At 36.5% G+C, this 23,907-nt stretch overlaps 1 protein-coding gene across 24 annotated transcripts in view; it reads left to right on the forward strand.

Moving 5' to 3' along the window:
- Positions 1-23,907, forward strand: part of RAPGEF6 (Rap guanine nucleotide exchange factor 6) — a 201,485-nt gene that overhangs the window by 92,701 nt on the left and 84,877 nt on the right. For 17 of the 24 annotated variants that reach the window (XM_023616911.2, XM_023616912.2, XM_001504463.5 and 14 more), the window contains 1 exon segment: positions 12,750-12,881. The exons of the other annotated variants lie outside the window; for them this stretch is intronic. In XM_023616911.2, coding sequence (XP_023472679.1) covers positions 12,750-12,881 — 132 coding nt within the window. 24 annotated transcript variants of the gene reach the window in all.

Raw genomic sequence — 23,907 nt, forward strand, 5'->3', positions numbered from 1 at the left:
GATGTATTTAGCTATGTTAATCTAACCTCTAATTTGTATTATACAACATTTTTCACTGACACAGTGCTATCAAATAAATTATTGAATTGATTTTACTAAGACTGGGTAATAATAGTGGAATAATATGAAGAAAATACTCATGAAAAGTAATTATATGAAAATATTTTAATATTCTTAAGTATTTTCAAAATAGTAGTGACTGAACCATTAATAGCTTGAGACTGTTTAAGATCATCTATTATACTTGTCATTTTAAAGCAAATGTAATAACTCACAGAAAAAGCAAAATGCTGCACAACAGGACATACTTGGTTTTAGGAAAATATACAGTGTAATTTAGTAAATTATTCACAGTGGCTGTTTACGTAGATGTGGAATTTGATGCCACTCAATTTATATTTCCTGTTATGTAAATTTCAAAAGAGAGAAGTATCAATTTTTAGTTTTGTTTTATAAAACTAAATGTTTTAGTAAATAAACACTTTAATTGTAACATTGCCTGTGTTAAGATTTCTTTGTGGTTTTGTTGAACAGAGAAAGACAACAGAGGTATTTCTTTGGATAATCTGAAATCATGTCTTTGTTTAAAGGTTGTCCTATTGATGGTGACTAAGGGAGAAATACTAGGATAGCGTCATGATGTACTGTTTTATCTGAAAGATAACTCACTGCGTATCTTTCTTAAAGACAGCTTCTGGAATGACGTTTAAATTCACTGCCCATTTGGCAGAAAGCTGATTGGAATGTAAAGAGGTGGAATGAAACCTAGGTACACACTTCATTTGTACTATTATCTGGTAAGACATGGATGGCCTCTCTAGTATAAATGCCACCTGTGGGGCCCACACATTGCTGACTGCTGAGGTTTAAAATGACATGTAGAAGGGAAATACATGAAACCAGATGAAAAGCTTTAAAGAAAATCGAGAATGAGATATAGGAGTTGTTTTTTTAGAATACCAACCAAAAAATAGCCTTTGAATGTACTGGTAATCAGCTTTTGGTTTAAGATTTAACAAGGATAGAAGAGGCAAAGAAGATTTTAATGATCAGAGTCTAAGGTTTCATTAAATGCCAGCAAGTATTATCTGAGCAGGATTCTGTGATTGGTGCTCTACTTTGTAAATTAAGTATTTATAATAAAGTACATGTCTCCTTCTTCCCTTCTTCATCTCTCATGTTACTGTTGACGGAATTTTAACACTGGATTGTGATTAAACACGTTAAATTTGGGATTAATTTTTCGTGCTTGCTACTTTTGGTTTTCCAATACATGTTATTGGTCTTATTTATTAATTCATGTATTTTGCCCCTGCTCCTACTTGAATTTCATTACCTCTGAATTCATTTATTTTCTTGTTAAAATAAATAGTCCTAGCTGCAAGTGTCTGGAACTTTAAGTCCTTGTATGTTCAAAATGCTTTACTTTATATTTACTCTTAAAATAGTTGTTTAGTTGTATATAAAATGATACGTATAAAGTTTTTTTCCTTTAACACTTTGAAAAAGTTAATGCACTGTCTTCTGGCATTCAGGGTTTATAATGAGAATTCTTATTCTTTTGTAAAGTAATCTGTTTTTCTTGTTAGTGGTTAGTTGATAGTTGCCTTGTTTTTGTTTTATTTTTTATCCTTGATGCCATGAAGTTTACCATGAATTGTCTAATTTTTTGTTTTGTTTTGTTTCCCCTTCTTGGCACTTGGAAATCTCTCTCAAGCTGAAAATTCCCATTTGTCTTCAGTTGTGGGAAATTCGTTACTTTTTGAAAACTGCAACTCTTTTTCTCTTATTGCTCCAGATGTTGGAACTCTGGATCTATCCATAACATCTCTAAACATTTGTTTCATACTTTATTCTGTGCATTCCCAGTTTGATCTTCTAGCTCACTAACTCATTCTCCATTTGTGACCAGTTGCTATTCTGCTATTCATGTTTTAAATTTCTAAATTTAATCACTGAATTATTCATTTTTGAAATCTCTTAAGTGATGCTTTTTATAGCCACCCTTGTTTAATAACTTGTGTTCATTTTATGGGTGCTATTCCTTTTTTCTCATTGTCTTATTAGCTCTTCAAGTTTAAATTCTTTTCTAATTTGAATTTTGGGGGGTTTATCTCAGGGGGTTTATCTTTCCTTGCGTCATTCTTAGTTGAGCGCTCTCCTTCCTGGTCTGTTACAGTGGCTTGCCTGAAATGGCTGTTCACTGGGTGGAGAAGGCATTACTGCTTTGGCTTCTATTTTTCTTCTTTTAGGTGCTCTTGTCTAGGAAGTGTTTCCTTTCTCATTTTTACACACAACTAAATCTACAGGTCATTTCTTGGCCTTTATCTTGCTTTACCTATCTGCAACTGTTGACACAACTGATCACTCCCTCTTCCTTGACAGACTTTCTTCAGAGTAAAAGTCAGAGTCTTCATCGTGACTTACTGACCAGCGTGATCTCTCTTCCTCCTTTTAGTCCTTGTTCACTCCAGCTACACTGGTTTCCTTGCTTGTCCTCAAACTTGTCAAGCACTCTCATACTGATGTCCTCTTTTCTCAACAAATCTATCTGCATTTTTAATAAATTCAGTATTAAGTGCAAATATTGATTGAAAGTTGCTCTCATGTTTAAAAAATGTTAAAGTGGGGAGAAATATGTGTCTTAGAATTAAAAAATGAGTACTTACTGAGTTATTTAACAGTATACCCCCAAACGTCATCTTTTAGTAAAAATAATGAGTTAGGAATGCATGTTTCCCCTGTAGTTTCACATGCCTCAGGTGCAGTGCTGGTGTGTATACTCAAGGCTACTATGATTAAATATAACTATTTCCTTAAGGGCTTTTGAGAAATTTTAGACTGTCTCCATAAAACACACTCCAGACTGCTTTTTGGGCCTTGGAATCTATTTTTAACTCTCTCTCATTGTCAGCTGACACTTCTATGATATGTCACTCTGTCTAGTCCTAGAAGCTCCCTTATAATTCTGGTGGCTTGCTTTTAATTTCATAAGGCCTCCATCTTCTTGTGCCTTGACTAATGCTTCCTGTCTCCCATATGTATGATTTTCTTCGATTTTCTCTTCTGTGTTTCCAGAGTAATGTTTTTAAAGAGCAAATCTCTTCCAGCCATTTTCTTGCTTAAAACTCTTCAGTAGCTCTTTTCTAGTAAGGAAATCTAAGCACCCAAGAGTGCTACATCTGGCCCTTCATCTCATGTATCCTCCTATGTACATCCCTAAGTGAGCTACACTGGTTTGCTTACTGTTTCCTGAATGCTTCATGCTCATTCAAGTCTCTGACCTAATGCTGTTCAAAGGAAATCTAATGTGAACCACATACCACATATATAATTTTAAACCTTATGATAGCCACTTTAAAAAAAAATTTAAGGTGAGATTAATGTAATAATATATCTAGTAAATTTTTAAACATGTCATAAAAATGTAGTAATTATTAAAGAGATGTTTTACTTTTTTTTTCTTCTTAATAAATCCAATTTGTATTTTACACTCACAGCATGTCTCAGTTTGACTAGCCGCATTGTGCTCAGTAGGCTTGTGTGATGAGGGCTACCATATCGGACACTGCAGTTTGGATCTTTGGCAGTGCTGTTCAGTATGTTTCATCTTGATCATCCCCAAGACTCACCTCAAACATTCTTCTTCCTGCTCTTTACCCCCAGTGAGAGTGAGGTCCTTCTCTCTAAGTTGCCTTTGTTATTTTAGTATTTTAATTGTTTTTTTAAATCTTATAAACCCCACGACTTTTATCCTTGTTGTTATGACTATTCTCAGGTGCCCACTAGTTGCTCCTTGTTTACTAAATGGAAAATGAGATCTCCAAGCTTGTTAGAAATGTATTTGTATTTACAGAAAATGAGTATAGAGTTCTGAAATGTCTTTGTGAGTAGCACACAGGAATTAATAGGTTTTGTGGTGTGCCTAAGGATCATCTTTATGCCTTGATCTTTTTAAGGTTAATGGATAAGGGATTTCTGGATGGGCACGGTGCTTCTGTTTCAGGTAGCTATGCTATAAAAAGCAAGTTCTAACAATGCAGTTTGGAATTAACGGTGATCTTTGAGGAATGCTGTTCTTTTGGGGAATTGTGCAATTCTTAAACCTTATTCTCAGGGCTAATAATAAAATTTCATACTTATAGAGCCCCCTGAATGCCATTCTCTTAAGTGAAATAATGCGTGAGTATGTGTTGTAAGGGCAAAAAGTTTCAAATAGCAGAGTTTCTTATTAGAGGGTACATTTCCATACTATCGTTCTTAGTTGTGGTAGGCTACTCTTGAAGGCTAAGCTTTTAAACATGAAGTAGAATCTTGAACATTCATGTAATCTTACTCTTACACTATACATACCTGCATTCATGCCAATCTAGATTCAAGTAGGTCTCTGCTCCCACTGCCTCCCTCCTCAAACTAATTGCCCTATAAATGTTTCTTGGGTAAATGGGTGGGATTGTCCCAAAGCATTATTTCTTACACTGGCAGACTGTTAATAAGAATATTGGGGGAAAATAAGTTTGGAGAATGCAGTGTGAAACAAATTTGTTTATTGTGAGACTTCTTAGACCTTCCATAAATATGCTTAATGTTTGTTGTAAAGAGCTAAAGGGTGTAGAGTATAACATTATTTGATAATTTATTCAGCCATCGACCGCCCTCTCCCCATTTTTGTGATACAACCATGAGTTTTCTCTCCCGAAACAGTATTTGAGAGTGTACAATTTAGGAAGTGCTGCCTTCCCTGAAATACTGACTCTGTCTGTGTTGAAACTTCATCTGTTCAGATATCCATGGAGACCTTCTGAGCAGCAAGTACAGTGTTCAGAAGTCAAATATATACAATCATTTTTTTCTACAAATGCTTAATGAGCAAGTATTTTGTTTGGGGCAAGCATCACTTTGCTAGGCCTTCATTAGGTAATAAAAGTAAAATATAAAAATATATATATATATCATATATATAAATAAAAGCATCATAGGGATATAGAGAGCATGAGTGCCACATTCAAAAGGGTGGAGTGAAAACACAGAAGTATTTCACTTCCCATTCATTTCTCAGCTTCCCATAGAGGAGGTTCTTATGTTGGGAGTTTTTTGTTGTTAAATTTATATCACTTTCTCCTCTTTTTCCAGTGCCTATAAGTTAAATATTTATTCTCAGCTCTACTTTCTATTATTTATTTATTTATTTTTGCTGAGGAAGATTCACTCTGAGCTGACATCTGTGCCAACCTTTCTCTGTTTTGTATGTGGATTGCCACTACAGCCTGGCCACTGATGAGTGGTGTAGGTCCACACCTGGGAACTGAACCTGGTCTGCTGAAGCAGAGTGTGCCAAACTTAACCACTAGCCATGGGTCCGGCCCCACAGCTCTACTTTCTACATCAAGTATATTAGCACTTATTATGTTCTCACAAGGCATTCTAATAAAACTCATCTTTGAATTTATTAATTTAATTTTTTCATCATTATAAAAGATCAGGATTATGCTATATAGCAACGCTTAGTTGCTAAGGGTTACAGAATTTTAGCACAGTCCAGTGTTGGTGGCCATTGTTTTTGTTTTTATTTTTATTTTTTTCGGATGTACATCATATTTCAAACTCTGTGTACATTACACCATGTTCACCACCCGAACACTAATTATAGTGCATCCCCTCACATGTGAGCCTAATCACCCCTTTTGCCCTCCCCCCTTACCCCTTCCCCAATGGTAACCACCTGGTGGCCATTCTTAAATGAGAAGGTGAGAGAAAATTACCCTCGTGTACTTGTATATGTGTTTTCAGTTTTGGAAAAATTTCAAACAATCTATTTATAGAAATGATAGAGAAGTGCTTTCTTCATATGAAAATGAAACATTTCAGCTGGACATTCAGATAAACCTAAAATTCCTTTTGGACCACCAGCCCTGATCTTTCTTCTTCACTAGAGAGTACTACTATTGATTGTCTGGTATATATTCCTTCGAATCTTTTCCCCCAAACCCAGATTAGTATATCCCCAGAAAATATATAATATTATTTTTATGGCTTTAAAAAATTGAATCATGTCTTTCATGTTTATCATGAAACTTGCTTTTTTAGTCAGTACATCTGGGAGACCTATCCAAGTTTGAATGTACAGATCTACTTCATACCTTTACCGGTTGCATAGTATTCTACAATAGGCTGTATAACAATTTAGCTATTCTCATTATGGTGGTGGTTTCTTTTTTAAACTATTACAGTATTGTTTGTAATGAATGTCCTTGTACCTTCCAATTGTGTACCTATATGCTTCTTTTGGGTATATACTCAAAGAGAAACTGTTGAGTCATAAGGTATATATATTTTAAATGTAACAAATCTCATATTCGCTCCCCAAAGTGGCTACTCCCCAGATAGCTCTCCAAAGTGGCTGTACCAATTCATAACTCGTATTAGCAATTTATGAGAATATTGTTTTCCTTCATAACATTGCCCAAATTTTGTATTGTCAGGCTATCTTTTGGGGGCTGGCCCTGTGGCTAAGTGGTTAAGTTTGCATGGTCTGCTTCGGCAGCCCAGGGTTTCACTGATTCAGATCCTGGGCATGGACCTAGCACTACTCATCAAGCCATGTTGAGGCAGCATCCCACATGCCACAGCTAGAAGAACCTACAACTAAAATATACTGGGGGGCTTTGGGGAGAAGGAGGAAAATTAAAAAGAAAAATCAAAAAATCTTTAAAAAACAAAAACTTTCTTTTTGCCAATCTGATGAAAAAAAGGAAAGTAATTTGTTTTAGGTTTGATTTCCCTGATTGCTGGCAAGGTTTAGCGATCTCTTCCAGCTGTTTCTTCTCCTACTGCTGTGACTTAAGTGACCCCATGTTGAGATGGCAGATCTGAAAAACCAAAGCAGATTGGATATTTGAGTCTCTGCATGTAAAGCAGTTGCCCCAGAGAGTTGCCTGCACCTGTACACCACCTTGAATCAGCAAAATACACACTTTTCTGGATTAAGCCTATCTGACATACAGCAACTCTTATGTCATGGTCCTTCCCAGAGACCTAGAGTAGCTCTCTATTGCCTGTAGGAATCAAATTCAAAATACCTATCTTGAAACTTGAAATCAGCAATTCTAAGAGACCCACACACCCCTATGTTCATTGCAGCCTTATTCACAATAGCCAAGATGTGGAAGCAACCTAAGTGCCCATTTACTGATGACTGGATAAAGAAGATATGGTATATCTATACAATGGAATACTACTCAGCCATAAAAAAGGATAAAATTGTCCCATTCACAACAACACAGATGAACCTTGAGGGTATTATGTTAGGCGAAATAAGCTAGATAGAGAAACACAATTTCTATATGACTCCATCATATGTGGAAGATAAACAAACACGTGGACAAAGAGAACAGATTAGTGGTTGCCAGGGGAAAGGGGGAGTGGAGGGTGGGCACAAAGGCTGAAGCTGTGCACCTATAATATGACTGACAAATAATAATGTACAGCTGAAATTTCACAAGGTCGTAAACTATCATAACCTCAATGAAAAAAAGGAAAATAATAATAATAAAATACCTAGCTTGATATTCAAGATTATGTTCTACCTCTAGCCTCCTCTTGTTGTTCTTCTTGTTTTTCTGGTGAAGAAGTTTGGCCCTGAGCTAACATCTGTTGCCAATCTTCCTCTTTTTTTTTTCCCTCCCCAAAGCCCCAGTACGTAGTTGTATATCCTAGTTGTAAGTCCTTCTAGTTCTTCTATGTGGAATGCTGCCGCAGCGTGGCTTGATGAGCAGTGTGTAGGTCAGCATCCAGGATCTAACTGGTGAACCCCGGGCTGCCGGAGAAGAGTGCACGAACTTACCCAGTATGCCACCGGGCCGGCCCCTCTTGCCTCTTCTTAATACATCTCTTTCCTTGTGTGTGTGTGTGTGTATATATATATACACACACACACACACATAGTCTTCAAGAGACTATGTACCTTAATAATTGGTGTCTGTATTTGAGCTGTTAGCTGAAGGAACCTTCCCACACCCCAAATAAAACTTTGACACTAGTCCTCATGGACATGTGAGTTCCAGCAGAGCTCAGAAGTTCAAGTTTAGGAAATGGATGCAGGAAGTATAGAAAATAGGAATGTTTTCCAGACCTGGTAGGCTGGAAGGATGATGGGGTAACTAAATTGAGGTTGTTGATGAAAGGTCAGCAGTTAAGTTCCAGCTGGGATCAGGAAGAAAAGGCAAGGGGGCAGGCAAGCTGAGAGACAGTGGAGAAAGTTTGAGAAATCAAAAATTCCTATTGGAGGAAAACCTTTTCCTTTTTTGCCTCCTTTGTTATTAAGAAAAAAGAAACTGTTGGGTGTTCTGATCTCCCAACTTAATATCAGGAAACAACTTAGTAGGAAAGAGCAACAGATTTCTGGTCAGGCTGCCTGGGTTTCAGATCCCAGTTCCCCTGCTTCCTAGCTGTGTGACCATGGACAACCTTTATAACTTCTCTGGGCCCCAATTTTCTAATCTGTAAATTTCGTATAATAGCATCTACCTCGTTGGGTTGCTTGATGACTAAATTACATATTCTATGTAAGAAGCATGTAGAAGAATATATTTGCTTCCATTTACATATTTGGTACATATAGTGGGCACTCAAACATTAGCTGCTATCATCATCATCATTTTTCCTATCAGATAAAGAGGTTGAGGGGATTCCTGTATGAAGATCTGTGTTCTTCAGGAAGCAATCTGATTACTCTCTCTACTATTAGACTGAGCTCCTTGGAAGGTAGGACTCCGTTTTCATCTTTATGTTACCAGCAGAGTTCTTGGCGCCAAGTGTAGAGTATAGCAAAGAGTACTAGAATGGATACACCTAGGTTTGAATTCCAGTTCTGCTACTTACTTGAGTGCGAGATCTGGGGCAAGTTGCTTCATCCTACTGCCTCCGTTCCTCATCAGTAAAGTAGGGATAATAATGCCTGCCTTTTAGGGCCTACTGAGGATTGAGATTGCTCAGTACATTGTAAGGATCATTACCAAGCCAGTTTGCAGACTTTTCTTCTGGCTTGGGTTCATTGTGTTACTTTTGTGGATGACCTTTTCCTTGGTCTTACCTCTGTGGTAATCTTGGAGTATAGAATATCTCCCACTTCTGACACCCCAACCAAACATCTGATATTTTAAAACTATTTTCAGTCTTTGTGTTTCCATCTGTTTCATTTCTAGATGAGTTTTTTTCTTTGAATCTAAATGCTAGAAACCAAGTGGGAGGAATATCTTTGAGTTGAGACACACTTCCCTCAATATTTCTGTATTATTGTAATCAGTTATAGTTAGCTCATTGATTTTCTGCTGCCTTTATGTTCACATCTTCCTTATCTTATTTTTTTATTTGCTTATTGTACCACTGAAAGAGGTGTGGTAAAATTTCACAGTGTAATTGTAGATTCATCTAATTCTTTTATTGTTGTCATTTTTTGCTTTGTACGTTTTGAGGCTGTTATTAGGAGCATATTTATTTAGTGTTGAGCTTTTTATCGTTTTGACTTGTCCCATTTTGTCTCTACCTAATGCTTTTGCCTCAAGATCTACTATCTGACGTTAATATAACTTCATAAGCTTTCTTTTTGTTTGTGTTTGCATGGTATATATTTTTCCATCCTTTTATTATTTGATATTTTCCCCTATGTTAGCTTGGTAGTTATATACTTTTTTACATTTTTTCCTTAAGTCATAGATTATAACAATACATCCTTCACCTATGGAGTCTGTGGCTGCAGTTTCATGGTCAATGCAAAGAACTTAGAGCACTTTAATAACTTCATTTACCCTTCTCCTGACTTAAATTCTCTTGTAATGTATCTTAATTCTATATACATTTTAAACTTTATGGGGCATTAATGTTACTATTTTATATAGTCAGTATTCATGTAGATTCAACCATGCATTTCCTGTTCTTTTCATTGGTTTTCCTTCTTTCCTGCATCTAGAAACTTCCATATGGAATCATTTTTTTCTCCCAATGGATTTTCTTCATCGTAGGTCTGCAGGGGAGTAGTTCTCTTCATTTTTGTTTCTCTGAAAATGACTTTATTTTACCCCTTTTGAGGACTGCTTTTGCTAGGTGTAGAATTCCAGCTCTTAGAGATAGCACTCCATTGTCTTCTGGCTTCCAAATTCCATTGAGAAGGCAGCCATCAGTTTAATTTTGCTCTTGTCAGAGTAATCTCTTTTTTCTCTGACTGCTTTTAAGACTTTTCTCTGTCTTTTTTTTCCAGCAGTTTTACCCTGGTGTTTGTAGGTATGGTTTTGTTTTTATCTATCTTGCTGGTAATTCTTAAAGCTGCTTGATCTGTGACTTTGTATCTTTTGTCAGTTTTGGAAATTGTCAGCCATCATCTTCTATGCCTTAAATACTGTTCTGTTTCTATGACTCTGGTTATTTAGATGTTACCTTCTCACTATATCTTTTGTGGCTCTTGCCACTTCTCTCCTGGCTTCATTCTGGATATTTTTTTCAGACCTATCTTTATTTTTTAATTCTATAATTGTGTTTTTCAATTCTAGTATTTTCATTTCATTCTTTGTTAGTTTTTCTTTCTTTGCTAAAATTCTTAGTCTTGTCTTTTTGTCATTGTATATAATCATGGATTGCTAAACTGGAGCAGATATGGCCAGTGAGGTATATGACCTGTAAGGTGAGAATGTTTTTTACATTTTTAAAGAGTTATTAAAAAAAAAAGAAAAGTATACCACAGAGACTATATGTGGCCTACAAAAGCCTAAAATATATACTCTTTGGTCCTTTAAAGAAAATGTTTGCCAACCCCTGGTGTGTGTGTATATATAACTAGATATAGATAGATAGATATAGATATAGATATATTAAATACAGTAATTTTAGAATCTGTGTCAACTCCGTTATTTGAAAGTTGTTCTTCATTGCTTTCTAGAGTTTATTAGTTCTCTTAGTTTTTATCAATGCCATCTTGTCTCCTAATGTGCCTAGTTTTATTTGAACAGTGGATGTTGTGTACACAAAATTTTCTAAATAATTAGAGACCTAGGATAATTTTTTCCTATGGTGAAGATTTGTGTTTACTTCCAATAGTTGATTGGAAGCACTAGTGATCCTGTATAACCTTAATCCAGCGTCAAGGATTGAGGTGATTCTAAAAATGGTTGTTAGTTTACTTTTGGGTCCTACTTACTCCTAGAGTGTAGTGTACTTCCAGGGTCCCAGTCCAAAGTATGTTTCTTTCGTGCTAGGCCTTGGAATATAACTTTATCTCTTTAACCAGTGCCTATCAGAAGTTCTTCTCACCCTGTTGGCCTCCTCTTTAAGAATCAGGAAATATTCTTAGGAGAAAGGCATCCTCAAAGGCCAGTTTGTGTGTATTCCAGTTTTTCTGTTTATCTTAGTTATAGGATTCCTCTGAATTAACTAACCCACCATTATCAGCAGGGGAAGTTCGTGATGTAGTTTCTTTGTAGCTTTTATAATTATAGTGACTCCTCTTGAGATAATATTATTCAGACTTGGCCGTTTTCTCCTTTACAGTATATTTAGTTTACAGTATTGTGTGTGTGTTTCTTTAACATTTTCCTACCGTAAAGCAGCGAGGTACCCTGTTTTAAAAGGTAAATAGGGGCCAGCCCAGTGGTGCAGCGGTGAAGTTCGCATGTTCCGCTTCTCAGCAGCCCAGGGTTTGCCGGTTCCGATCCCGGGTGCAGACATGGCACCACTTGGCAAAAGCCATGCTGTGGTAGGCGTCCCTCATATAAAGTAGAGGAAGATGGGCATGGATGTTAGCTCAGGGCCAGTCTTCCTCAGCAAAAAGAGGAGGATTGGCAGCAGTTAGCTCAGGGCTAATCTTCCTCAAAAATAAGTAAATAAATAAAAGGTAAATAGATTTCTCTTAATGGTCCTGAGTAGCAAGTTGCAGAGAAATTATTTGGAAAAATATATCTCATACCTCCTATGAAACTTTGTCACTACTCTGGAGCACAATGGTTTGTTTCTTAACTCTTGTAGCATTTATTTTGTGAGTTTTTTTTTCCTTTTTATGGTATGAAATATATTGTACAACCTGCATCCCTGATTAAAGTGAGACCATATTAAAGATGAGGTGGTGGACTCATTTCCTTCTTCTGTCTCTTGTATCCCTGCACCTAGCACAGACACTCATTAAATCATTAAGATTAGTAACAAATTTTTTAGGGGCCAACTACAAATTAATACAATATTAAGTGAAAAGAGGCTTACTGAATTTTTGGAATATTGAATATAGTCAACTGTTACTTAAGTCTTGTTGCCAGATGTTGTACATTAATCCAAGATATTCCTGTTTTATTCTGGTATTAACAGCTGTTTTGTATTAGTAGTGTATGAGTGTGTGTGTGTGCACATGCATGCATGCATGCATGCATGCAGTAGCATTCCTACCCTTCACAGTGGCAATGGCTGATGTTTTCATTTGGGGAAAAAGAGGGGCCAAGTTTTTCCTCTAAAATACAATTACTTGTGGTAATCTCTTTTGAAAACTGCTCAGTGGGCTTCCACTATAGGCTTGCCTAATACTGTCAGAGTACTAATTTGATTCTTATCGTTTCCTAAAGTTTTCCCTAAGAATGGAGAATTTAGGTTAGAAATGAGGTTGCACAGTAATGAACGTAAAACAAAAATTTGTTGCAGAAGTTACAGTGTGTCAAGAACTCTTACATAGGTAAAGTTTGATATTTAGAATATCTTAAATTATTTTTCTTCTTCAGCTTCCAGCCGATCTTACCAAGATGCACATCACAGACAACCCTCATCCACAGGTGACTCATGTGTCTTCTAGTCAGTCTGGTTGTAGCATCGCCAGTGACTCTGGGAGCAGCAGTTTATCTGATATCTATCAGGTAATACACATTAGGAGTTTGTGTGCCATGCGTATGACTTTTTTATTCTGCCATATGTCCTGTACTTGTGCTTAGGTGGTCACATATCATTCGATTAGGATATGGAATGCAGGCATGAGCTTTGAGAAATTATGCTGTATTTACTCTTTCAAATTTGCAAGACTAAAGAGGTGTTCTCTCTTTTGAGAGTGATTAAATATAGTCCAGCAGTGTTATGGATATAGTGTTCTTTTTAATTTCTTTTATACAGGTGAATCCATAGTAATATATATATAATTCATGCTTTGGTAGAAAATAGTTCTTGAAACGAATGAACTTAAACTTAGAAAAAGGCTGATTTTTATTATAGTTGAATGTATACATCTTCTATAAGTTAAGTCATGAAGACAGTTAGAGTTGTTTCTGTATTGTACAGGCTCTTACTAAATTTTCTAGTAGCCACATTAAAAAAAGAAAAGGAAGCAGGTAAAATTATTTTTAGTAATACATTTTATTTGGTACAATATATCCAAATATCATTTCAACATCTAATCAATGTTTAAAAATTATGAGTGAGTTATGTTATTTTTTCATAATAATCTTCAAAAGCCAACATTTAATATAAACTTACTGCACATCTCAGTTCAGAGTAGCCACATTTCAAGTGCCCAACAGACACATGTGGCTAGTGGCTACTGTACAGTACTGATCAATTAAAACAGAATCATTGTTGTCTGAGGAAAACATTTTAGGCTGTAGTTTTGCCGAGTTCCCAGATTCATATATCTTAGGAAAATCAGCGTTTATCTGTTAAGGGGAGTTTCTAGGCAGATGCAAAATGGATAAAGCTCCAGTTTTGGTTTATATGGTGCCTTTTCTCCACAAACTCATTGCTGTGGAGTTTGGCATTTCCCTGTTTGACATTTTATAATAGAACAAGGAATTTTTTTAAAGTAAAGTTAGAAAAGTTAAAAACAATGCAGTGACTCTGGGGCCATTTACTGTGTTCGGCTTCAGCATTCTGCCTCTTCCCAAAAGAAGTATCTTGTGGAAGAAATAAGAGTTGTCGCATACCTACAAGTCAGAGTAGAGCTGTATCTTCTCTGGATTCTGCATTTTTTTTTAAACAAATAGGAGCAGATCACATCCACTGCAATTTCTCACTCAATTTTTTCTTTTTTTTAAAGATTGGCACCTGAGCTAACAACTGTTGCCTGTCATCATCTTTGTTTTTTTTATTCTTCTCCCCAAAGGCCCCCAGTACATAGTCATATGTTGTAGTTGTTGAGTGCCTCTGGTTGTGCTGTGTGGGACGCTGCATCAGCATGGCCTGATGAGCGGTGCCATGTCTGTGCCCAGGATCTGGGCTGGCAAAACCCTGGCCCACCGTGGCGGAGTATGCAAACTTAACCACTCGGCCACGGGCCTAGCCCCTGGATTCTGCATTTTTCCTAGAGAAGAACCCTGAGGAAGATTGACCCTGGATTAATGAAGTTCTTGGATGTTCTATAGATTTCTTTATGGATACGTGGGAATGTCTGGACCTTGCTAAGAGAGACTGTACAGCAGAGATGTGGTGTTGACAAACTATAGATAACTGGTGTCACCAGTATATCCTTTTCTAAACCAGACTTGATCACCCTTTTGGAGCAAGGAACAGAGCCCTAGATGGTTGTGAGAGAAGAGACAGGAGAATAGTGTGTAGATTGAGATTCAAGGTCATTTGGAAAGGCCAATGCTTTACTATCAGTTAGAAGGTGGGCTGTACACAGTGGGCTCCTGTATCTTTGGCAAGATCTTGAAGGAGCTTCTGAAGCATTGCACTTAGATTAGCATCCACAGGATGTCCACCTATTGGCTGCCCACCTGAGGCTGTGGCTGGAGTCACCTACTGGTGTGGTTGGAGGTCTTCTGATATAGGACCGTGACCTTATGTGTAGCTGCCCTGCTCCAGCCTTCTATATGTTTCCTTCCTCAGTAGCACTCTCTACAGCTCATTCTGTCTTTTAAGAGATTCACTTCAAGATTGGATAAACTGTGGTCAGGTGTCCTTGCCAGCTGTCCTGCATGTCAAAATGCCTCCATTACAAAGTGAAGAAGACACTTTCATACCCCAGAAACCTGAAAGTTACCATTGGCTCTCCTCCCTTGATCATCACATTCAGCACCAAGTCATATCAGTTCTCCTTCCTACATCATTAATTGTGTTTATATCTATATGTTTGATGTTAATTGGGATGTAATTTACATTTAATAAAATTCACCCTCTTTCATATAGCCTACACGAAGATATAGAGCATTTTCATCACCTCAAAAAGTACTTTATGCCCCTTTGTAGTCAGTCACTTCTTCTGACCCTCAGCCCCTGGCTGCCACCAATCTGTTTTCTACCCTTATAGTTTTGCATTTTCTGGAAGGTCACATAGATGGACCTTTAGTTAAAAGATGATGCAGTGAAACTTATAAAGGAACCAATAAGATAAAAGTAAGTTTCAGTGAAATTTAGGGAGAGTGAACAAAGGAGCAAAAGTAATGAAATTCTGGAACCAAAACAGAAATTTAAAGGAGAGAATTATCATAGTACTAAAGACAGACATGCTCTCTTTAAGAGTGGCCAAAGAAGGTAAAAAGGTAGTTTTTATTAAGTTCCCTAAGCTTTTTTTGTGTTTTTCTCAATGAACATTATTATTTCGATATTTAACAAATTGTAAAGCAACGTAAATAGAGGGTACAGTAAAAATAAAAACTGAGTAAAATTGTGGAAAACTATTAAAGGAATAATTACTAGAGGGTGAAAGGAATAAGAGCAGAACAATAGTAGGTTGATAAATATATCCTCCAAAATGCAGAATTTCTAAACCTGCAATTAAAAATGAAGAAAGTAAATAAAAGCAACCAAATTATGTGTGTGTATCCAGTCAGATCCATAGGACTGAAGGGGAAGAAGAGGGCTTAGAGTTAAATATCAACAGTGGACCCTTAGTCTTTCCCTTGGCCTCAGGCCTCCTTTGCAGTACCTGTTAAAGCTATGAATACGCCCTTTAGTAAAAAGCGTGTGTTGCCAGTGTGTATATCTTGGTCAGTGACAGTTGAAGTGGTTTTTCTGGTTATCCAAATTTCAGCATTTGAGGGATTTAAAAGTAAACACCTAACCCAGTCATGGCTTGTAACAATATAAGCAAAGCCTTGCAAAATAATGCAAGCATTTTTAATTTGGAGGGTTGAGAGGAAGAGAAAAGAGACATCCTAACAGCAATGCTTAACAGGAAAATTGTTTACATCCTTTTACATGGCCAAATGTGTGCCTGTGCTCATATACATTTCCTTCTTGAGAGTTTTCATGTCTTCTAGTTTAAAAATAAAAGCCCTTGGCTCTGAAAGAAACTTAAAAATAAATCATTTACCAGAGTCTGGAAAAAATGCGACTTACAGTTTCGATGTGAATATGTTTCTAATCAAGATTAGCTTAAAATTTAACTAAAAGTATGCATTAAGATCTTAGAATGTTCTTGGATAAAATGTTTTATGTATCTTCAAAGAGTACTCGAGAAATAAGGAGTGCTTCTTTCTAGATTTCTTTTTCTGTCTATTTCAGTCTTTTCCAAGAGCTGGAAAATTATGAAATGTTGATTCTTGAACTAGAGCACTTGTCTTTTCATTAACTTGTTTTTGAATAACCTGAAGCACACATTCATCCCCCACCTCTCTTGTTCAGTTTCCATGTAGAAAGTAAATGTTTCTAAAAATCCCAGTGCTTCAGCTGCTACCTCTATGGTGGTATGATTCCTTGATTCAGAGCTCCACTGCCAATTTCTCCAGAACTCTGGTGCCACATTTCCACTGGGATGTCGTTTCGACACCTCAGCTGGTTTTGCCCCACCACGTTTTCTTCAGCTTGTCTTTAATATTTCTGTTAAGACTATTGCCTGTGTCCTAGTCAGAATCTCAGTTTTCTTTGAGTACTCCCACTTGAAATAAATTACAGGAACAGGATGACTTTACTCCTCTATTAACCTTCCGTGATTTACCATTATCTAATTTACACTCTTCATTTCAAATTTATATTCAGATCCCAAGCCTTTTACTTGTAACCACAATCTGCCAATCTGGTTTTATATTCCACTGTTCTCCACTTGCACATTCTAGATTCTGGTCCACGGACAAATACATAGGCTGTTCCCTGATCATGTTTGCTTTTTTCTATCCCTGTGTTTTGGTTATGCTGTTCTGCCTGCAACTCCACCTGGATGACATTTTCATATTGTCTCTCATGTCTTGGAACCCCACAGCAGTTTTTCTGTGGTCATGTTGCTTTTTCCACTCTGCTTCTTGGTGTAGTCACTTGTAAACTTGACATTTTTCATCATCATAAATTTGTGGAGGGCAGAGTTTGTTTCTTACTTATGTATTCCATGCTGAGTTAAGCACAGTATTGGCACTTAGGAAGTAGTTGAATTACATTTGAGAGTAGAAACCAATAGTGTTTCCAGGGAAAATGCAGAGGATCACTAGTAACTAAAGCTTGATTATCTAGGGGAAAGGAGGCTTTATTTTGCCTGCCTGCCTTGTTGTAGAGATTATGGAATGGGCCAGCCTCCACAGCATTACTGTGAAGGATTAATTTCACAGAGTTCTTACCCTGACTGGAAAGACAAAGAGGAAATATAAGGACTAAATAGTCCATGAAAAGGGTTGAATGAAATACTAAAAATGGGAATGCAGAAAAGAGAAGCACTGAAAGTCTAAGATTATGGCTTAATATGTGCTCTAAATCTGAAAATGTGGTTTTTGTAAGTTGGTATAACTTTCTGTTCTAACCTGTAGTTCCCCTCATTGGAGCTTCATATTTATCTAGATGCAAACAGGAAAAGGATATCCTCTGGGGGTTTATTTGGGGAAGGCCAAGTCATCAGAAAATCACCTCAGACTGTCTGCCTCACCAAATTATCTTTACACAGAGACACATTCTTACTGTAGGAAGGGAAAACACAGGGAGTTTAATACTTGTCGTCTTAGCACTTTCACCAGTATACATTTTTTTCTGGATTTATAATCTTTCTGAGGGTCTGCTCTATTCCAACTGCTAGGATAAAGCCGTTGAAAGGCCAGGGTTCCAGTCTTCTGTGTAGCCTACCTTGATGGATGTGGCATATCTTTTGACCTACTTTTTTGTAACAACTTTTGATAGTATCATACAAGTCTCTGTGGCTCTGTTAAAGTTTCTTTTTGGCTTTTTTTCTCTCTTTGCTTCAGTGTGTGTAGTTTTTACTGCCCTTCTCCAAGTGTTCTCTTTTTACAGTTTACATTTCTTTATTGAGATTTCCTGTTTTCCCCTAGCTATGTTTGTATTTTCTTTTAAATCCTTGAACTTACTTATAATAAATGTCAAAAGTTCCTATCACTTAATTCCATCATGTCTATCATTCCTGGGTCTCTTTATATTGATTGATTTTTCTTCTGGTTATGGATTACATTTCCCTGCTTCTCCTATCCAGTAAGTTTTTACTGTATGCTGGAAATGGTGGATAATACATTTTTTAGATTCTTAGCTGGTTATTAGAGAATTAAACTTTTCTGCTCAGGGACTGCATCCTCCGGAGTATCATGCAGTGGCTTCCAGTCCTGGTGGTCATCATATCTACCTTTCCCTTAAAGACCTGGCTTGCCTTGTTTAGTCAAGGAATTAGACACTATGACTAAATACTCTTAACATTTTAAGTTTAGTATGTTCTCTGAATTAATTTTATTCATCCTTTTTCTTTTTATCCTGCTTTGAAAAAAGTACAAGTAAAAGAAAATTGTAAGGATAGATTATATTTTTTCCTTTGTAGATGGCTTTACCAAGTCCCTGAAAGAGTTCTTTTAGTAGGCTTCTCTCAGTCCCTACCTATGACTTTTATGCTCCCTAAAGTGCTAGCTTCTTAAATGTCTTCACTTCTAATGCAGATGACAATGAGCCTTCCCTACTGTTGTCCACATAACTGAATTACATCTTACCTTTTTATGTTGTGAGCCATTCATCTTTATTTTTTTTTAATTGAGGTCATAATAGTTTACAACATTGCAAAATTTCAGTTGTATATTGTTATTTGTCCCTCACCATTGAAGTGCTTCCCTTCACTCTTTGTGCTCAGCCCCCAGCTACGTTCCCCCTGGTAACCACTGAACTGTTCTCTTTATCCATGTGTTTATCTTCCACATATGAGTGAAATCATACGGTGTTTGTCTTTCTCTGTCCAGCTTATTTCACTTAACATAATACCCTCTAAGGTCCATCCATTGTTGTGAATGGGATGATTTTGTCTTTTTTATGGCTGAGTCGTATTCCATTGTATATATATACCACATCTTCTTTATCCAGTCGTCAGTTGATGGGCACTTGGATTGCTTCCACGTCTTGGCTATTGTGAATAATGCTGCAGTGAACATAGGGTGCATAAGTCTCTTTGAATTGTTGATTTCAAGTTCTTTGGGTAAATACCCAGTAGTGGGATAGCTGGGTCATATGGTATTTCTATTTTTATTATTTTGAGAAATTTCCATAGTGGCTGCACCAGTTTGCATTCCCACCAGCAGTGTATGAGGGTTCCCTTTTCTCCACAACATCTCCAACATTTTTTTGTCTTGGTGATTATAGCCATTCTAACAGTGTAAGGTGATCTCTTAGTGTGGTTTTGATTTGCATTTCCCTGGATGATTAGTGATGTTGAACATCTTTTCTTCTGCCTATTGGCCATCTGTATATCTTCTTTGGAGAAGTGTCTGTTCATATCCTAGGCCCATTTTTTGATTGGGTTGTTTGTTTTCTGTTGTTCAGTTGCGTGAGTTCTTTATATATTGTAGAGATTAACCCCTTGCTGGATATATGATTTGCAAATATTTTCTCCCAATTGGTGGGTTATCTTTTTGTTTTGATCCTGATTTCCTTTGCCTTGTGGAAGCTCTTTAGTCTTATGAAGTCCCACTTTTTTACTTTTTCTTTTATTTCCCTTGTCTGAGGAGACATGGAATTCAAAAAGATCATTTTAAGACAGATGTCAAAGAGTATACTACCTATATTTTCTTCCAGAAGTTTTATGGTTTCAGGTCTTACTTTCAGGTCTTTGATCCATTTTGAGTTATTTTTGTGTATGGCGAAAGGTAATGGTCTACTTTCATTGTTTTGCACGTGGCCGTCCAGTTTTCCCAACACCATTTATTGAAGAGACTTTGTTTTCTCTGTTGTGTGTTCTTAACACCTTTGTTGAACATTAGCTGTCTGTAGATGTGTGATTTTATTTCTGGGCTTTCAGTTCTGTTTCATTGATCTGTGTGCCTGTTTTTATACCAGTAGCATGCTGTTTTGATGACTGTAGCTTGGTAGTATATTTTGAAGTCAGGGATTGTCATGACTCCAACTTTGTTCTTTTTTTTCAAGGTTTGCTCTAGCTATTTGAGGTCTTTTGTTGCCCCATATGAATTTTAGGATTCTTTGTTCTGTTTCCATGAAGAATGTCATTGGGATTCTGATTGGGATTGTATTGAATCTATATATTGCTTTGGGTAGTATGGACATTTTGACTATGTTTATTCTTCTGATTCATGTGCATGGAATATCTTTCCATTTGTTTATGTCATCATCAATTTCTTTTAGTAATGTCTAAAGTTTTCATTGTATAGGTCTTTCACATTCTTGGTTAAATTTATTCCTGGATATTCATTCTTTTTGTTGCAATTGTAAATGAGATTGTACTGTTGAGTTCTCTTTCTGTTAGTTCATTATTAGAATATAGAAATACCACTGATTTTTGTAAGTTTATTTTGTACTCTGCAACTTTACTGTAGTTGTTGATTATTTCCTACAGTTTTCTGATGGATTCTTTAGGGTTTTTGTATATAAATCATGTCATCTACAAACAGCTAGACTTTCACTTCTTCATTTCCTATTTGGATTCCTTTTATTCTCTTTTTCTTGCCTCATTCTCTGGCCAAAACCTCTAGTACAATGTTGAATAAGAGTGTTGAGAGTGAGCACCCTTGTCTTGTTCCTGTTCTCAGAAGAATGGCGCTCAGTTTTTCCTCATTGAGTCTGATGTTGACTGTGGGTTTGTCATATATGGCCTTTATTATATTGAGGTGCTTTCCTTCTATCCCCATTTTATTAAGAGTTTTTGTCATAAATGGCTGTTCGATCTTGTCAAATGCTTTCTCTGTATCTATTGAGATGATCATGTGGTTTTTATTCCTCCTTTTGTTAATGTGGTGTATCACATTGATTGATTTGTGGATGTTGAACCATCCCTGTGTCCCTGGTATAAATCCCACTTGATCATGGTGTATGATCCTTTTGATGTATTGCTGTATTTGGGTTGCCAATATTTTGTTGAGGATTTTTGCATCTATGTTCATCAGTATTATTGGCCTATAGTTTTCCTTTTTTGTGTTGTCCTTGTCAGGCTTTGATATCAGGGTGATGTTGGCCTCCTAGAATGTGTTAGGAAGCGTTCCATCTTCCCTAACTTTTTGGAATAGTTTAAGAAAGATAGGTATTAAATATTCTTTGAATATTTGGTAGAATTCTCCAAGGAAGCTGTCTGGTCCTGGGCTTGTATATTTTGGGAGGTTTTTGATTACTGTTTCAATCTCCTTACTTGTGCTTGGTCTATTCAGATTATCTGTTTCTTTTTGATTCAGCTTTGGGAGGTTGTAAGAGTCTAAGAATTTATCCATTTCTTCTAGATTGTCCATTTTGTTGGCATATAACTTTTCATAGTATTCTCTTATAATCTTCTGTATTTCTGTGGTATCTGTTGTAATTTCTCCTGTTTCATTTCTAATTTTTTTTGTTTGAGCTTTTTCTCTCTCTTTCATTTTTTTTTTTGGTAGTCTGGATAGGGGTTGTCAATTTTGTTTATCTTCTCAGAGAACCAGCTGTTAGTTTCATTGATCCCTTCTATTGTCTTTTTTGTTTTAATTTCATTTATTTCTGCTCTGATTTTTATTTACCTCCTTCTGCTTACTTTGAGCTTTGTTCTTTTTCTAATTCTGTTAAGTGTGGTTTGATATTCCTTATTTGGGATTTTTCTTGTTTGTGAACATGAGCCTGTATTGCAATGAATTTCCGTCTTAGTACCACTTTGACTACATCCTATATGAGTTGGTATGGTGTGTTTTCATTTTCATTTGTCTCCAGATATTTTTTTATTTCACCTTTAATTTCTTCAGTGATCCATTGGTTGTTCAGTGGCATGTTGTTTAGTCTCCACATCTTTGTCCCTTTCTCAGCTTTTTTCTTGTAGTTAATTTCTAGCTTCGTAGCATTTGGTCAAGAAAGATGCTTGTTATTATTTCAATCTTCTTAAATTTATTGAGGCTTCCCTTGTTTCCCAACATATGGTCTGTCCATGAGAATGTTCTGTGTGTACTTGAGAAGAATGTGTAATTCTGCTGGTTTTGGGTGGAGTGTTCGATATATATCTATTAAGTCCATCTAGTCTAGTTTTTCATTTAATTCCACTGTTCTTTGGTGGCTTTCTGTCTGAGTTATCTACCCATGTGACTGGAGAGTTGAAGTCCCCTACTATTATTGTGTTGTTGTTAATGTCTCCTTTTAGGTTTGTTAATAGTTGCTTTATGTACTCTGGTGCTCATATGTTGAGTGCGTAGATATCTATAAGTGTTATTTCTTCCTGGTGACAGGTCCTTTTGATCGTTATATATTGCCCCTCTTTGTCTCTCTTTACTTGTTTTATCTTGAAGTATACTTTGTCTAATGTAAGTATTGTGACACCTGCTTTCTTTTGTTTGCCATTAGCTTGGAGTATCGTCTTCCATCCTTTTACTCTGAGGCTCTGATTGTTGTTGGAGCCAAGATGTGTTTCCTGGAAGCAGCATATTGTTGGGTCTTGTTTTTTAATCCGTCTCGGCACTCTGTGTCTTTTTATTGCAGAATTCAATACATTTACATTTAGAGTGATTATTGATATATGAGGACCTAATGCTGCCGTTTTATTGCTTGTTTTCCAGTTCTCCTGCATTTCCTTTGTTTCTCATCCTTTGTATTTCAGGCTGCCAGTTCAAGTAGTTAGTTTTCTCTGCTGGTTTTCTTAGTTTTTTCCTTACTTATTATTTTTGTCTCTCTTCTACTTATTTGTTTAGTGGTTACCATGTGGTTGTATGAAAAATCTTGAAGATGAGATAGTCCATTTTCTGATAATCTCTTATTTTCTTAGACTAAGTCAATTCAATCCCTTTCTTCTTCCCCTCCTAAGTTGTTTTTGTCACATCTTATTCCTTCTTGTGTTGTGAGTTTGTGGTTAAAATGACAAGATTATATTTGGGTTTGGTATTTTCTTTCCCTTCATTTTAGTGTTATACTTGAGTGTCTCCTAACCTGTTTTGATGGATAGCTACAGCTTTCTGATTTTTGTCTACCTATTTATCTCCTTATTCAGGACTTTGTAACCACTTTCGTCTTTTTTTTCATGTATGCAGGCCTGCCTGAGAATTTCTTGTGGGGGTCTTGTGGCAATGAACTCCCTTAGCTTTTGTTTATCTGAGAAAGTTTTAATTTCTTCATCATAGCTGAAAGATATTTTCACTGGATAGAGTATACTTGGTCAAGAGTTTTTGTCTTTCAAAGATTTCAATATATCATTCCACTCTCCTAGCCTGTAAGATTTCTGCTGTGAAATCCGCTGAAAGCCTGATAGAGGTTCCTTTGTAAGTTATTTTCTTCTGCCTTGCTGCCCTCAGTATTTTTTCTTTGTCATTGACTTTTGCCAGTTCATTACTATATGCCTTGCAAGTAGGTCTTTTTACACTGATAGTAATTAGGAGATCTGTTGGACTCTTCCCTTGCACTTCCAGCTCCTTCCCAGGTTTGGGAAGTTCTCTGCTGTTATTTCTTTGAACAAGCTTTCTGCTCCATGTTCTTTCTCTTCTCCCTCTTGAATATCTATAGTCCTTATGTTGCATTTCCTAAAAGATTTGGATTTTTTCCGGAGAATTTCTTCATTCTCACCTTCTCCATCTGAAGCATTTCTATATTTCTGTCCTCAATATTGTT

This window comes from Equus caballus, chromosome 14 (assembly GCF_041296265.1).
Source record: "Equus caballus isolate H_3958 breed thoroughbred chromosome 14, TB-T2T, whole genome shotgun sequence".
Taxonomy (NCBI): Eukaryota; Metazoa; Chordata; class Mammalia; order Perissodactyla; family Equidae; genus Equus; species Equus caballus.